This window comes from Hippoglossus hippoglossus, chromosome 4 (genome assembly GCF_009819705.1).
Source record: "Hippoglossus hippoglossus isolate fHipHip1 chromosome 4, fHipHip1.pri, whole genome shotgun sequence".
NCBI lineage: Eukaryota > Metazoa > Chordata > Actinopteri > Pleuronectiformes > Pleuronectidae > Hippoglossus > Hippoglossus hippoglossus.
Genome location: NC_047154.1, coordinates 4,443,365 through 4,459,773, shown reverse-complemented (window position 1 = coordinate 4,459,773; position 16,409 = coordinate 4,443,365). Strand labels below are relative to the sequence as shown.

Here is a 16,409-nt window from a genome sequence, read left to right as displayed (position 1 = left end):
TTTTGCACTTCCGCATTGGCCTCATCGCTCAGCCCGGGATGTTGCCCCTTGGATGAAGACGTAAAGAGAGTTTGTTGTGAGGATAGCCGACACCGGTGTCGATGGGGTGTCAACAAAACCATGTGATCTCTGCAGTGGAGTTATTACGTGATGTACAGCCTCTGTATATTTTGATGCAGAATAATAAGCAGAAAAACTAAGTAAACATACCTTAGTTAAGTAGATACATAGTCTGTCAGTGTCTTTCAAAATAATATAATTAAATCTAATAAAAGGATAGTGCTGCGGAGAATGTGTGTTTTCCAGCTAAAATACAAAGGAATAAAATATAAATAGATATTTAGTTTTTTTTACATATAAATGTTTGGTTTTCATCATTTCATCATTTCATCATTTTGATTGTGGACCAAAACATCAGCCACAGCGCTGGTTGTCTGTTTATTCAAAGTTTATTAAAACATAAATCACAACAGTCACAAAAACTGCTCTTCAATCGGCCTTTGAATAAAGCTGATAAGAAGAACAGTTCTTCAGATATACAAGTCACATACTGACAGAGCTTTCTGGAATCACTAGACAGAGGAAAGGTCACTGTTATTGATAGATCGTTCTTTTTCATTTTCTAACACATACAGGTAGATGGAGGGTGAGGAGGGGAGGGGAGGGAAGAGGGTAAGGAGGGTAGGGGGTTAAGGTGTAAGGTAGTGCGGGGAGCTGGGATGAGGGGACGATTGACAGGGCAGAGGGAGAGAAAGGATGGGAGAGGAGATTAGGAGGGTTTGAAGTTGAAGAGAAAACAGGGGAACCTCCTCCTCGTCGTCCCCTCATTCTCCTCCTTCTCTCTCTTCTTCCTTTCTTTCTTTTTCATCTTCTCCTCCTTCTTCCTTTCTTTCTTCTCCATCTTCTCCTCCTTCTCGCTCTTCTTCCTTTCTTTCTTCTCCTCTTTCTCCTTCTTGACCCTCTCCTTGTAGCTGTCGGTCTTCAAGACCTGTTCCTGAAAACACAGAGACAACATAAGTTTCACTCTTTTCTCTTTCAAAGTCTGAATCGGAAACAAATCAACAATCCAATATTATTCAATCAGAATGAGTTGGTGTAACGTACCTGAAGCACAATGTTCTGCTGGATCAGGAGTTTTATGGCGTCCTCCAGCTTGATTTTCTTTTCTCTTTTCTAGGGACTCCTCGTGCTCAGTGGACCTCCTTTCATCTAAGCCTCTAATTTTTGTTTGCAGCTCCTCTATTTCCTCGGACCTGCCCTCATTTTTGAGGATGTAGTGCTGCAGCTTGTCCTGCTGGAGCTTCAGGTCTGCATTCAGGGAGACGACCTCTTCCTCTTTTACTTTAAAGAGGGAGACGACCTCTTCCTCTTTTACTTTAAAGCTCATGTTCATGTTCCTGAGCTCCTTCTCCAACTCCTTCTTTTTGGGTTTTTCAGACTCCACGAGCTGAATCAAGCTGGTCAGGTCGTTTTTGTACTTCAACAGAAGTGAGGCAGAAGACTCCAACTTCTCGACCATGTTCTTCCTCTCTTCTCCCCAGGAAATACTTTTCATGGTGATCTGCTTTTTGAGAGCAGCGTTTTCAGCCCTCAGCTTCCCCAGCCGTTGGTTTTCAGCCTCCAGGTCTTTCACCCGGGCATTTTCAGCCTTCAGCAAGGCATTTTCAGCCTCCAGTCGGCCGTTTAGTACCTCCAGCTCCTTCAGCCAGGCGTTTTCAGCCTCTAGCTCCTCCAGACGGGCGCTTTCAGCCTCCAGCTTCTTCAGACGGGCGTTTTCAGCCGCCAGCTCCTGGTTCTCCCTCTGCGAGTCCTGGAGGGCTCGGCGGAGCCTTTTCTTCATGCTGCACTTGTGTTGCTCATCTCCTGAGCTTTTGATCCTCTCCATGTCGATTAACAGGTGCTGCAGTGTAGCAAGAAGGTTTCTGTAGAGTACTTTCTTCTGTAGCTGTGTACAAAGGTTTTTGTAGAGTATTCTCTTGTCTTGTGATGGTCGAAAGTCACTGGAGAGAAGTTTCTCGTGTGTCTGACGTTGGCTCACGGTCGTCGTGTCTGGTTCCACTGACAAATGTTTCTCTTAAATAGGTGAGCTAATTTGCTATGATCTGTTTCATTCTACAACACTAGTATGACTTTGAAGTTGATCAATGGATTCCTATCAAAGGAGGATTCCTTTGATCAACTTCAAAGTCATACTTTAATCACAGATGAAGACCATAGAAGTAAAACTCATGTTTAACATCTTGTCTTTTTTATGCATTTGTTGTCCTCTGTGTGTGTGTGTGTGTGTGTGTGTGTGTGTGTGTGTGTGTGTGTGTGTGTGTGTCACACACCCTCCAGTCCAGCAGATGGCGCCTTGCATCTGCAACACTGTCTGCTGACGCTCCGGTAAACCCGAAGAAGCGACGTGTCAGTGATGCTAGCAGCTAACGAGCCGCTGCGGAGCTCGGCTGCAGTCTGAAGCCGCTGTCAGAGATGATTCTACTTCACTTTCAAGCCGTGTTCACGTGGACGGAGCTTCATGGAGTCTGTGAGCTGTCTGCGGGGATTAAACACACGCACTGACCGCGGTGTCCATCCGTAGAAGACGCTCCTGTGCGCTTTACGCGGCTTTATGATGCCAGCGGAGAAGCTAGCTGCTAGTAGTTTGTTTGGCTAAAGGCAAGTTAATCCCACAGGCTGTTGATCCCTGCAACATCTGATGGCGCTAAATAGCTAACGTCATTCAGGTTTGGTTTAAAGTGACTCAACTCGGTCACTCGTATAATCGAGTAGCTGTTTGAGTTAGCCTTTAGCACTGGACCTCCCACTGTCTGTGTCCCTGATGATTCACCTGGCGGACTGACCGATGGGGTGTCTGAGGACCATGATGCCGTCTAAGGTCCAGCTGCTGGCTGTTTTGGCGTTTGGAGTGGCGATGCTCTTCATCGAGAACCAGATCCAGAGTCTGGAGGAGTCACGAGCCAAACTCGGTAAGAGCCAAACAAAGCTGGTTGACTTTGTAAACATCAGTTTGTTGCTTTTGTGTGGTTGTGCTCAATCAAAGTGTGACACTTTAAAATGTTGGCGTGAAGTCAGTGTCTGGGTTCGAAGCCCAGTTTTAACACAGATCATCAGAGAGGGGCCAGGACGTTTAACACACGTACTCAGGTTTGATTAAACAACAGTCACTTGCTATGGAGACATATGGATTGTTCAAATGGACGCAAATGACTGCATCACAAGAAATCAGCAGACTCTGATTTATGGAGATTAAAAAAGCACTTTCTATTTCGAGCTTGAGTAACTCCGGTTGTCCTCCTAATGCATCCTCATCCTCAATCTCAGCTGTCACAATATATCCTGAACTGGACCAGTGTATATATGATCAATGTAGCTTAACAAGGGTTTGTTTTTTTAATGTTGAAGCCGTTTGCATTCACCCAATGTTGAAACTCTGTGTTTAAAGGCTTGAAGTCTAATAAAAATATGTTGCATTTTATTTAAGTTCTCTTCAAAACTGGAGGGCTCCTTTTTAGTGTTTCTCCCAAGACCTTTTCAGACATTCAAACTTCTCACTGCTCTCCCAGTGCATCAGGATCCCAACTTTTTTTCCGACCATCAGTTTTGGAGTTTCAGACCAGAGTTGTGGGACAGAGCTGCCTAAACTCAAGTGATTCCCAAGTTTGCAAATGTGTGGGCTCATCTCTGAAAAGTGGGTAATTTAAACTCAACTCTGATATAACAGACTTGCAGGGTTACGTGAGCAAAGTTTTCAAATAAAGATTTGCTATTTCAAAGCTCAAGTTTCAATGTTTCAGAACTTTTTTCCATCGTTAGTGCACCAGTTTTCAGATCACTGTTTACAAGGTTTCCAACCAGTGGGAGAAAAAAAATTCTGCGATTTTAAACATTATACAAAGCTTGAAAACTTAGATTCAATCATGCAAAAATAAAAATAATAAAATATTGTTAGATTTCAAGCTTTCAAACACTGAGTTCAACGTTTCAATGCCTTTTTTTTCAATTTCAGAATATGGCATTATATGCATCCCATAAATATGCTGTCAGTCCAAACAGGATCCTCATCCCCACTGTATTATTGCAGTGAGCGCATTATGATTTCAAACCAAATAAATGTCTAGAAACTGTGGAAACTCAATCTGTAGCTATTCTTCTTTTAGAATCCTGGAAGTAACATCTACTGTAAATCAGACCCGTAATATTAATTAAATACTGTCGCCTGTTAATACTTCACGGTGGGCTAGGAGGGAAATATATTTAATTTACTTTCCGACAAATTTATGAGTGGTACGTTCGGCCCTTGTCTTCAAATTCATCTCATGGGTAGACTGCCGGCTGGGGTGTCTTGCCTAAGAGACAGCCAATCCACTCATAGTCTCTCATATGAGCAGATTTAATAGAGTGAACCAAGAAAGCTGATAAAAACCTGTCTAGTCTAGGAATGAGAGCATTGGAACTGACCCCTTCATCAACTAACATTCAAATGTCAATCGATCATTGCAGACATCAGCAGCAACATAGTCGACCTGGGTTTTAATCGTCTTATTTTGGTTCACAGTACAGTAGTATTTGTTGGAAGAAACAAAGACGTTAAAAAATGTCTCCATGTTTATATGTATTGCGACATTTTCCATGCTGCAGTCCATTAAAGCGGACCGTTGAGTGGAATGAGGCATATCGATCTGCGTTACATTGGCCTAAGAGACACTCATAAGACCGTCGCTGTAATTAGCTTTAATTAACACTGCTGTGGAGAAGAGAAGTGAGAGAAAACACTTTGATATTTTAATTATGTCTCCTGTCAACACTATCGTCAAAAGCTTAATTACATGTTTTGATGTTATTGTCTTTTGAAGGACTATGTTGATTTCCTTAATTAAGGAGTGCAAACACTCCTCGCTGGCCCTAATTTTAAAACCACTTGTTCATTTGTACAAAGGATGTACCTTTGTCTTTGGTCTCACACCTGCTGTGTGCGCCGCTGAATGAGAATAACAATAGGCTTCATCTTATTCGCTCATTAAAAGCCAGAAAGCAGATAAAAGCAGCCAGTTCATAATCATATAAATTGAAGATTATCTTGATTTAATTTAGAAATACTGGCAACTGACAACCAAGAAATCAGATTTTGCTATATTCAAATGTCTTTTCAAAGGTATATATGTGTCTGATCATTAATGGTAAATACAATCATGTGTGCCTCCTCAGAACTTGCCATTGCCAGATATGAGTTAGCGGAAGTGCAGCAGCGTCACAGCGAAAGTGCCGGGCGGGAAATCTCGCCACTGTCAGAAAATGATGACACGGTCGTCATCTACAACCGAGTGCCCAAGACTGCGAGCACATCCTTCACTAACATCGCCTACGACCTGTGTGGGAAAAATCACTTCCACGTCCTGCACATCAACACGACCAAAAACAACCCTGTGATGTCTTTACAAGACCAGGTAAGAGCACGGGCCATTGCTGCATTTACAAGCAGTGGTGCAAAGTAGAACAAGCCAATAGAGACGTGAGGATCCCATACAAAACATGAAAAGTCAGTGCACAACACATTTGAATCATGTTTTCATTTGTGTTACAAAATAACCCCACATCTCACTAGATCAACTATGTGAGACTTCTTTTACATCATCATTTTGGTCAGGTCTCTCCTGTGAAAGAGATGATGTTTCTCATGAGACGTAAATAAATAGATATTTAATCTCAAACCAGTTATGAAGGGAGACCACTTTCATAATGTTTGAACCTTTTGTTATCAAAACGATTTTCTACCTTCTGTCCTCAGCAGGAAAGAGCCTGCTTTACGGATCTTTACAGACTGTTAATGATAAAACCATCATTATTGCAAACTAACTGCCAGACTCAGGCTTGATTCCATAGATCAGCTTGACCATTAATCTGCTGCTTTAACTCTTAATGTCAGTGAATAATATTAGAGCAGCTGTTACAGGAGAGAATTGTGGCACATTTGTCTCACAAACCATTAATCCCTTGTTTCACAGGGTTGTTCGCAGCATCTTGGTCTCTTTGTTGAAACGCACAGCCTCAGTCTTCCTTAAAGCCTCTCTAAAAGTCTCTTCGTTTCACTGTTCAGAGAGAAAGACAAAATTGTAGTTCTTAAAACAAGTTAATCAGTTGTGTGGTAAGGCGTCTGCCGACTGTGATATTTCAGGAATCTTTCAAAATTCTGACAAGCCACACTGTGTCACGTGGATCTAACAGGTTGTGACAGCAGGTTTGAGGTATGAAGAGTGTAAAATTATAAGACCTCCTGAATCATAGGCTACAAGACAAGTTAATACACTATTAATAAATCAATAAAAGGTCATCAGTGTCGCTATGAACATTGAAGCCAGGCAACAATGCCCCCCCCCTTGTAATGGTTTGTGTATTAATACATAAAACACCCTAACAGCAGGAGGAGAATGTAAAGCTCGTCGTGCCTTGAGAAACGGTCGCTTATAGATACATTGGTCGTATCAGTATTGTGAGATGGTCTTTTTAAATTTCTGTCGGCCATCTTTGAATCCCCCTCACAGTGTGACGTAGGACCCCTGTTTTGGAGTCACGACCAGATATTCACCACGTTTCTCTCAAGTTAGTGATCTGTCGTGTGTCTCTTAGTATGTTTCCATGTCTTCTGAGCACCTTTGTCTCCACAGTTCACAAAATCGAGCAACAGTTTTAATAAAGTTGCTTATTTTTAGACATATTTGAATATTTACTTTGTTATTGTTTATAACAGGCACAATTTGATTTGAGAATAACTAATTCTTTTGCGCTTGCACAATGACAACAAAGTTCTCGAATTCTTGAAACATTGACGTTTTGGTTAGAAATAAAATGGTGTTATTCTTGGGGCAAATATACAGACTCTGTGTATGTTTTTCAAAGCTCCAGAGAATATGTGTAGCATCAGCACACATTACTGCCTGTTACACCGGCTGCGTTTCTACTGCTGTCAGTGCAGCTTAGGACACAGAGTGGAAATGCCCTGAAGTTATACTCATGTTATTTTTGGCTGCGAGTGCCAAGGTAATATCCTGTCTGCCATCTCACAAACAGTACTTCTTCAGAGACGAGGGGAGAAAATCAGTCGGCTGCTACATCACAGTGCAGCTCATTTCACTGCAGGAACATTCACGCTTGTTTCCAGGAATAGCATTTAGCTTGGCCAACACTGGGGAGTCTGTTTTACTTCGTCATAGTTTCTTCTCTCCCAGACCACAGAGTTGGTGTTAAAGATAACTGTAAAGAATGGAGGTGGTTTGCTGCTATTCACAGTTAAAAGGGCATCTCTTAGATTTTACCTGACTTGGTTATCTTAAGCTGCTTTCAGACATGCACTGAAGTCTGGACATTTCCCTGAAATTTTCAAGAGGTTATGTGTGGACGTAAAGGCCTGAGTCAGTTGCTCCAGACGTTTTCCGGAGCTTTTCCTGCCAAACCCCTTACAAAATGCCTGCAAATGTCCAAGTGAGTCTGTGTGTGAATGCAGCAGGAATATTGGGGCTTCCTCCCTTTTCAAAACCCGAGATAGTTTCAGTTTGATTTACTTTCTAAAGGTTTGCTTGAACTGTTCTGCTACTATAATCCAGATAAGAGATGTGTTGACTCACCCGTTTGAGTTGCCTTCAATCATTTACCACTAGTAGCAGCAGCAGCAGCAAGGGGTGTGTGTCCCTCTAGCCCTAGGATTTGACTGTCAGGCTTCATACAGTCCACCTATGGGCACCTGTTGGAGCCACATGTAGTCTGAGAGCATGTCGGGAATTAGTCAGATTTAAAGTACATTAATTTTTCCTTCGTTTATGTGTTTCAGGGTTTAAAAAACTGTTGCAGTAAGTGGAAGTGAGTCCTCTGCATCATTTGTATACAATGGAAGAGAAAACTACTACATTTAGGAGAGTTTAATTAATTGTTTTATTAAAAAGGAGAATCCATCAATCCACACTTATCAATGAAGAGTAACATTTTAGAAATGTATGAAAACTCAAAAACTGAAGTCTCTCATTTCCAAAACATTGGACCAGTTTCTTTGTAGAGGCCTTTTGGCAGCTCCAGCTCCAGCTTTCAGGGTTCTTGGCTAAGTCTGTGCACACCTGGATTTAGGCAGTTTATCCTCCCTGGCTGATCCTTTCAGGCTCTGTCACATTTGATGGGAAGCATCTGTAAACTGTTATCCTCAGGTCACTCCACAGATGACATTTGGGGTTTAAGTCCAGGCTTTGACTGGACCACTTAGGAGGGACAGTCAGAGACGTGTCCTGAAGTCGCACACAGTGTTGTCTTGTCTGGGTGCTTCAGTTCTCTGTTGAACTGAAGAGGAGAACTGTCACCAAGGTCTCCGCCAGGTCTTGTGAGCACTGGAGCTGGTTTTATTAAAGAAACTCTGTTTTAGCTGCTTTCATTCTTCTCTCAAGTCGAACCAGTCTCCATGTCTCCGCTGAGACTTCTTACCCAGAGGCTCAGTTTGTCTCTACGAAGAGGCCTGGTGTTTCCAAACCTGCTTTAATCTTATCCTGATCTTTGACACATAATTGATTCAAATACCTCCACAGAGAGTTCTTGGAACTTCAAAGCTTAGTTTTTGTCCAGACATGTAGTGAGAACTCTGGGACTTAATATAAACAGGTGTGTATTTTCTAACCATATCTAGGCAATTCAAATTGTACACAGATGGACTCTTTAAAGCAAAGAGGATGCACCTGAACACAATATTGAGCAAAAAGGCTTTTCCTACTTCTTCTACATTCTTTATTTTTCTTTTTTTCAGGTTTGATAGATTTGCAAACTAAAATAAGTGTAGTCAAAGTGAGGGGGTCTGAATACTTTGTGAAGCCACTGCATGTTATTATATTAACTAACAGCCTGTATGGTGCAGCCTGTTTTTGCTGTTATTAAGGGCTTTTCAAAGTCTGACACCTTGGGCCCTCCATCAGTCGAGCCACTCTTCAGTCTTTTCAACACAATTATCTGTATATGAACCATGATGGTTAATCATTCTGAGCCTTACTCATGTTAAAACTAATTGATATTGCAGAATAAGAAAGTTACTACTTACTGCTACTCTCAGACATGTAATGAACTCTAGAGATCCTTTAGACTTTCTGCGGAGGGGCTGCATGTGTGGAGGCAAACGTCTGCAGAAAGTCTGGAGGAGCCAATATAAGAACACAGCAGGAGATCCTCCGCTGGATTCACCACAAGCCAGGCGTTTCTAACACGCAACGCTAACATGGGAGAAAACCCCAAAATATCACTCACTGCATAAAAAAGTGGAGCCATACAATAGCAGACACTGACAAAGATGTTGAGAAGGTTTGGTGATAACACGTCTGGGTTGAAAGAACACAAGATCTCTGCAGCAGAAATAATACAAACCGTCCTGTCTCTGCCTACTGCACCCCCCCCCCCCCCCCCCCCCCCTCACCTGAGCAGCCCAGAGATTTGTGCTGCAGTGACGTCTTAGCAGAGAATCTCCTGCTGCGCTGTTCATGTGTGAGAGGCAAACTCCGGAGAAGGTCAGGACCCAATTCTCCAATTCTGAAAACGGCTAATCAGTGGATTTTGCCACTGATCATTATTCGTCGTACTCTTATATCATGTGCATATGTGAATGTAACAGACTTAGCATTCACAATTTTAATTCGATTTTTTTAGTTGAAGCTTTTCTAACTTCATTAACTTCCTTCACCTTTAATATTGTCAAAGGAAGTCTGCGAGCCACTCAGTCAGCTGATGAACTTATGAGATCATCTGCTGCAGCAAGGTTTTCTTAAACCAATTTGATTTAAATGCAACAGACTCTCTCAAAACTCTCTGTCCACAAACCTGACCTCAGCCTTTTAACTTTCTTGAAAATAAGAACAAAGACTTAAAAGCATTTTTTTAAAAAAGGTCCATCTTCAACCAAATCAGCCACTTGATCTTGTATCCCTGTATTTTGTTGTGGCCTTTTTCCTTTCTCCTGCAGTTTCCCCTCCTCTCCATTAAACGTTTCCGTTATCTTTGGTTACAGGTGCGCTTTGTCAGGAATGTCACCTCGTGGAGAGAGATGAACCCGGGCTTCTTCCACGGCCATGTAGCTTATCTGGACTTCTCAAAGTAAGGCCCTTCATTTCCTGTAATACCGTTCATTTCCACATTAGTTACAAACAGTTAGCAGAGCAGATAAAGGGAGGTCATGTATTGACTGCTCAACGTGCGCTTTAGCGTTGATTAATCACATTGTTGTGCTTATCTCCTCCAACACTATCACTTAGTCATCACAGGTAATTACCCTAATGGTCTAAGTGTTTTTCAGTGAGAGGGATCCTGTTAAGTCGCTGTCTCGGTCCTCACTGATGCTTACACTCTTTCACTGATGGAGACGCTGATTCTCAAGTGGAATAAACTGTAAACTTGGTGTAGAAATGCGACGGCCGCCTGGGTCATGCGTCTTTTGGTCTCTCAATTTGTCAACCCTTGTCTTTTCGTGTAGATATGGCGTGAGGCGGAAGCCGCTGTACATAAACGTGGTGCGAGACCCTATCGAGCGCCTGGTGTCCTATTACTACTTCCTGCGATTTGGAGATGACTACAGACCAGGCCTTCGACGAAGAAAACAAGGAGACAAAAAGGTTTTTATTTACAGTTCTTACTCAGTGATTTCTTGTTTGACGGCCCCCTCAGGCCTTTTTAATATGCCTCCACGCCTGTGACAGCCAGTGGCCGGAGGCATTATGTTTTCGGGTTGTCCATCTGCCCGTCCGTCCGTTCGTCCCATTCCCGTGAACGCGATATCTCAAGAATGCCTTGAGGGAATTTCCTTAAATTTGGTACAAATACTCCCTTGGACTAAAGGAGGAACTGATTCGATTTTGGTGGTTAAAGGTCGAGGTCACAAAGTATGTGTATGTTTTTCTTGAACATGATATCTTAAAATCAGCTGAAGCGAATGTTATAAAATTTCGTATAAACTTTCATTTGGGCTCAAATATGAACTGATTTGATTTTGTGCCTGGAGGTCAAAGATCAAGTTCACAGTGGCCTCATGTTACTGTGAATGTGACATATTAGGACTGACCATAGAGAATTTTATTACATCTGACACAATTTACTTGGACACACTGATAACTTGATTAGATTTCAGTGTCAAAGGTCAAGGCCATGGCGGCTTCAAAAAACATGTTTCTGGCCTCTTAAATGTAACATCTTAAGATTGCTTGAGGGAATTTCTTCCACTTTTGATCAGTTGTCATTTGGAATCAAAGATAAAGTGATTCAGTTTCAATTGTCAAAGGTAAAGGTTACAGTGACATTAATATGAATCTGGTACAAAAGCATTTAGAAATATATACACAGGAACTGCACTGGTTGGCTGAGGCATACAACTGCAGTGCGGTAATTCTAGTTTGTCTGCACATTCATTTATGAGCGCTCGTGTTTATGTGTTTGTCTTATAGACATTTGATGAGTGTGTGTCATCAGGGGGGTCTGACTGTGCTCCTGAGAAGCTCTGGCTCCAGATCCCCTTCTTCTGTGGCCACCATTCAGAGTGTTGGTGAGTGGGCGGCACTCTCCTCATCACAAGCACAACACACTTACAGTTAATATACATTACACTCAAAGTGCTTCAGTACAGTTTTACTATTCACACATTCACACATGTATACAGTGCATCTTTGTGCCGCATGCGTCACTCACACACTGCTGGCACATCCGTCAGTTTGGGGGTTCAGTATCTTTCCCAAGGACTTCAGCCAGTATGGAGAAGCCAGGGATCGAACCACCAACCCACTGGTTAGTGGACGACCCTCCCTACCTCCTTAGCCAAAAATAATAACTTAATAAACTTCAGACCCACGGCTCAGAAGCTTGGTATGGAGAGATGCTCTGATAAGATTTTTCTGCACCAGAAATTGTTACAAGGCTTTAAAGGGACAGTTCTCCCAAAAATGAGAATTCACTCATTATCTACTCACCACTATGTCGATGGAGGGGTGGGTAAAGTGTTCACAAAACACTTTTGGAGTTTCAGGGGTAAACAGTGTTGCAGCCAAATCTAATACAATTGAAGTCAATCGCGACCTCTTCTCCAGACGTAATGGATCTGGCTGCAACACCGTTGACCCCTGAGACTCCTAAAGGGTTTTGTGGACTCAAACACTTCACCCACCCCTCCATCGGCATAGTGGTGAGTAGATAATGAGTGAACTATCCCTTTAACCTTTTAAGCAAACATGTTCACATTTTCTGTGAACACAGTAACTAGAAAACAATACATAGTAGAAACTGTATTCTTAGAGCACAATGTAAGTGTTGTTTACTCACTCGGGAGCGACACTCTTGTTTTACAGTACAGTAAAATTAATGATTTCATTTTGACCAATCACAAAGAGTGAGCAACCCGTGTGAAATCATTTGACCCAAAACCTCTATAGCACAACATCTGAATGCTATCTGTGCCTCATTTTATTCTAATAAAGTGAAGCAGAGCTAAGTTAGAGAGGTTTTAATCGGGACCGCCAGTAAACCGAGGGAAGAAGAAGAACAATAGGTGGCGCTATGACATTGGATTAGAGGCTTTATCAGAGTTATGAATTGAAACAAAATAATCTGACAAAACATCAGAGGTAAGACGTAACTTATTTATGTTGCTCTTTGATGTGACCTTTTTGCTCTTGTTCGTTGCTCTTTGGAATCTGTGGTGTCTGAGCTTGTATTGTTAGCATCAAGTAGCATGTTTGTCGATACCGGCTTTGTGGACATGTACAATTTGTGTTATAATGAGGCATATTATGTCCATTTAGACAAAACATATCTTTGCATATGTTACCTTATCTGTGTCCGTAATGTCCACCAGTGACACGGTGGCTTTCAAGAGGTTAAAACAATTGAAGATATGAGCGTGAACTTGTTAATTATTAGGACTGAACTTAGTTAAAAAATTCAACTATTAATGTGAACTGAAGTTGCACAACACTGACCACAACAACATTGTGCGATTTCAGTTACCAGCACTTTGGCATTATTATCATGCATATGACAGCTCTACAGTACATAGCAAAACTAATGAGAGACATGTGGCAAACAGAGCCAATCACTGAATTTGATCTGCACTTACATCAGGGCAAACACAGTGGAAACACCAACTGGATTGATCTCGGGTCTACTTGCAGTGATTTATGTCCAACATGTTGTGTGCAGGAATGCAGGCAGTAGATGGGCCCTGGAACAGGCCAAATACAACCTGGTGAATGAGTACCTGCTGGTTGGAGTAACTGAGGACCTGGAGGACTTCATCATGATCCTGGAAGTAGCACTGCCACGCTTCTTCAAGGGCGCCACAGAGCTCTACAGGACAGGTACCAAACACCCTGCACATTGTCCCACCTCACATTCCCAGTCAGTATTAACCCTGTGTTGCCCTGACCGGCAGACTCATTAAGCTGTCTTACATTACCCCAGGGAAGAAGTCCCACCTGCGAAAGACTACCGAGAAGAAGCCTCCCACCAGAGAGACAAAAGCCAAGCTGCAGCAGTCCAACATCTGGAAAATCGAAAATGAGTTTTACGAGTTTGCACTCGAGCAGTTTCAGTTTGTGCGTGCACACGCTGTCAGGGAGAAGGATGGAGAACTTAATGTCCTGGGCCAGAGCTTCTTCTATGAAAAGATCTACCCCAAAGTGAACTGAACATGGAGCCAGAATATAGTGACAAGGGCTGTGCGGACAAAAACACTATTACAAGTCGTATACACTGGGGCACGAAGGGACACATGAATGCTGGAATTATTGTTCCTGTACTTCAGTTATTTCCGTTTTTTTTAATTTGGAGCCTGTTGAAGTACAGGAAGGTACTGTAGTGTGGAATTTCTATGAGGAATGTGTTGAGTTTCTTTTATTGCTGTGCAGCTGTTGAGGAAACCTCACATGGATAAAGTGTCAGTCTGAGCTGTGAGACAGAATCACTGCTCGTAGCAGGCTGAATGTGCTGCATCTCGAGAGCCAAACACAAGGAGGATTGTTAAGTCATGTGTTTTGGTTTCTTGGTTGGATCATTGCGATTAAAACAACTCAAACCTCAACTAGTTCAACAAGTTTAAAATTACATTTAAATGTGTTGTTTTTTTCCACTGCAAATTGAAACAAACAATCATTTGTTTTAGTACGTTTTTTTGCACGCTACAGCTTAGTTGCACCGGTTTACAAATGACAGAAGATGTAACTGTTACAAAACACAACATAGAAAACAAGCTGCGGTCATACACACTGCATTAACACAGTGTTATGCTTTTGGACCAAATGATAGCAACAGAACATAGATTGAACCATTGCATCCTTTGGTGCGTGAATAGTACTTTTTTTATCCCACTGAGATGTTCTCAAGATTTAGACGTTTTACACATTGTGTCAGTATTTTGTCACAGATATGATGACGTGCATCTTTGATATAACTGATTGCTGCTGTTTTTTAACCTGTGGAAAGAGCACATTGAGCTGGAGGAAGTTCCTAATCAACAGTGAAAAGATTGTTTGTACAGGGTTAAATGGATATTTGTCTTGCTCACAGGGTTATTTCCTGCAGTGTGCAACAAGGGGAGAGGTGGAAGCGATAGTGCCTTCAATGCAATGTATAAGACACTTTTATTGTTTTTCATTTTCCAGTGATCTCACAATCATGTTTCCTCTTATTTTGTGTATTTACTTAATTCTTCAGTTCATTTCCTGTTTTTGCTCTGTTTTGCACTTACCACATTAACAGCTTAAATACAAAACTTTCATATCTCTGGTCTTTCTATTTTTGCTTTCGATTGAGTCTAATGTGTGTGTTTGTGTCATGCGATTCAAGATGGCACTGATGAGCAGAAGGACGCTTTAGTTCTCACTGCACTCTTAATGGCACTACTCAGTCTTGAACAAGCATCTTTTTTAAAAATAATTTTCTATTTGCTCTTGTACTTCTTTGAAGTTGGGGGTGTACAAAAAATATGCTTGTTTACATGTTCACTAAGACACAAACTTGCTGAAATTGTAGCAGCATTGTCCCACCTGACCTTGTCCCAAGGTCCAAAATACCTGCATATATTAATGGGATTGTTTGTTAGATTGCTTGGATGATGACATGTTTGATTGACATGTTGAACATCATGAAGTTAAGGCTGAAACTCCACAGATTGTTGTTGCATAGTATACAAAATCGTTTTAAACTGACAATTCTGACAAGAATTTGACATTGACATTAAATATATCATCCTATGCTCCTTTTTCAATACTTCTGAGGAATAGCACACTTACAAAATTCTTTGAAACTGACCATGTATGTAAAGTAGGCTGGTAATTGCAAATAGATAATTGCTGGTTTAATCGTAATTGTTATACTGAATAATTGATGCTACACTAGCAGCTCCAAGTTTGCACTGAAGCAAAGCTTTGAGGTAACTGCTAAAGTCAGTATGCAAACATGTTCCAGTCACTAACATGCTAGTGTTTAGCAGATATAATATTAAATATGTTAACAAAAAAACATGGCACGTTAGCATCCTAACCTTCGCTAATTAGGACAAAACTCAAAGTGTAGCTAGAGCTGATGGGATGAGATTAGTTTTGCAGGTGTTTGGTTGTAAACACAAAGTGTTTGACAGAATTAGATTATGGCACTGGAGGAAAAGACAGGAGATAAAGTCATTACAATATGTGCGCTGAATATTTTATGGCAATTCATCCAATAGTTGTTGCAACATTTCACTCAAACCAAAAATGTGAAGGTGGTGGTGGCAGGTCAGGATGTCAATTAAAATCAGGAGCTGAGGATACCAATAGTCTAAAACCTAAAGATTTAAAACAAAAAGCTAAGAATCATTACATTTAGTCATTTGTCATTATTGCTGAATAGTTGATTGATGAAATTGATTTATTTGGTTCAGCGACCATTGGCTCTGTTTTGTTTTGTATCACAAACAACATACCCTTGTATGTCTGGCCTGTTTTTTTCAGTCTCTTACAGTGATTTGCATGAGCCCAGTAACTCTTGACTCCATTTCTCGTCTTTTGGCTCCATAATTACAGAATAATTGCCTCGCTATATCTTACTCAACAGGGAGTACTTAACCACTGAAACCGTGAAATAACAGACTGGGATGGGATGATCTGCTGAAGTCAGCGGTATTACCAACTCTTGCCTCCTCTCTGATGGGAGAGTAGACAGGAGGGAGGGCGAGTGTCTGCAGGGAGAGAGAGAGCGGCAGCATGCTCCACCAGTCCACAGCCTGTTCTTGTGTCGACACAGAGACAAGCACAAAGGCCCCAACCCATATTTGACGCTTTGTGGCCATGGACACAAGGAGAGGCTGCTCGTCTCAGAAAATAGAACTCAATTAACAGTTTTGCTGCAGGCATATTGGAACATTGTTTCATTAACGA

The 16,409-nt window shown here is 41.6% G+C and overlaps 1 protein-coding gene across 1 annotated transcript; it reads left to right on the top strand.

Moving 5' to 3' along the window:
* The first annotated feature begins 2,385 nt into the window (after positions 1-2,385).
* Positions 2,386-14,776, top strand: hs2st1b (heparan sulfate 2-O-sulfotransferase 1b). Its single transcript, XM_034583468.1, has 7 exons — positions 2,386-2,969; positions 5,209-5,447; positions 10,025-10,110; positions 10,487-10,625; positions 11,451-11,548; positions 13,195-13,352; positions 13,456-14,776. The coding sequence occupies exons 1-7, from the start codon at positions 2,846-2,848 to the stop codon at positions 13,680-13,682; spliced, it is 1,071 nt and encodes a 356-aa protein (XP_034439359.1). The 5' UTR covers positions 2,386-2,845; the 3' UTR covers positions 13,683-14,776.
* Positions 14,777-16,409: the final 1,633 nt, after the last annotated feature.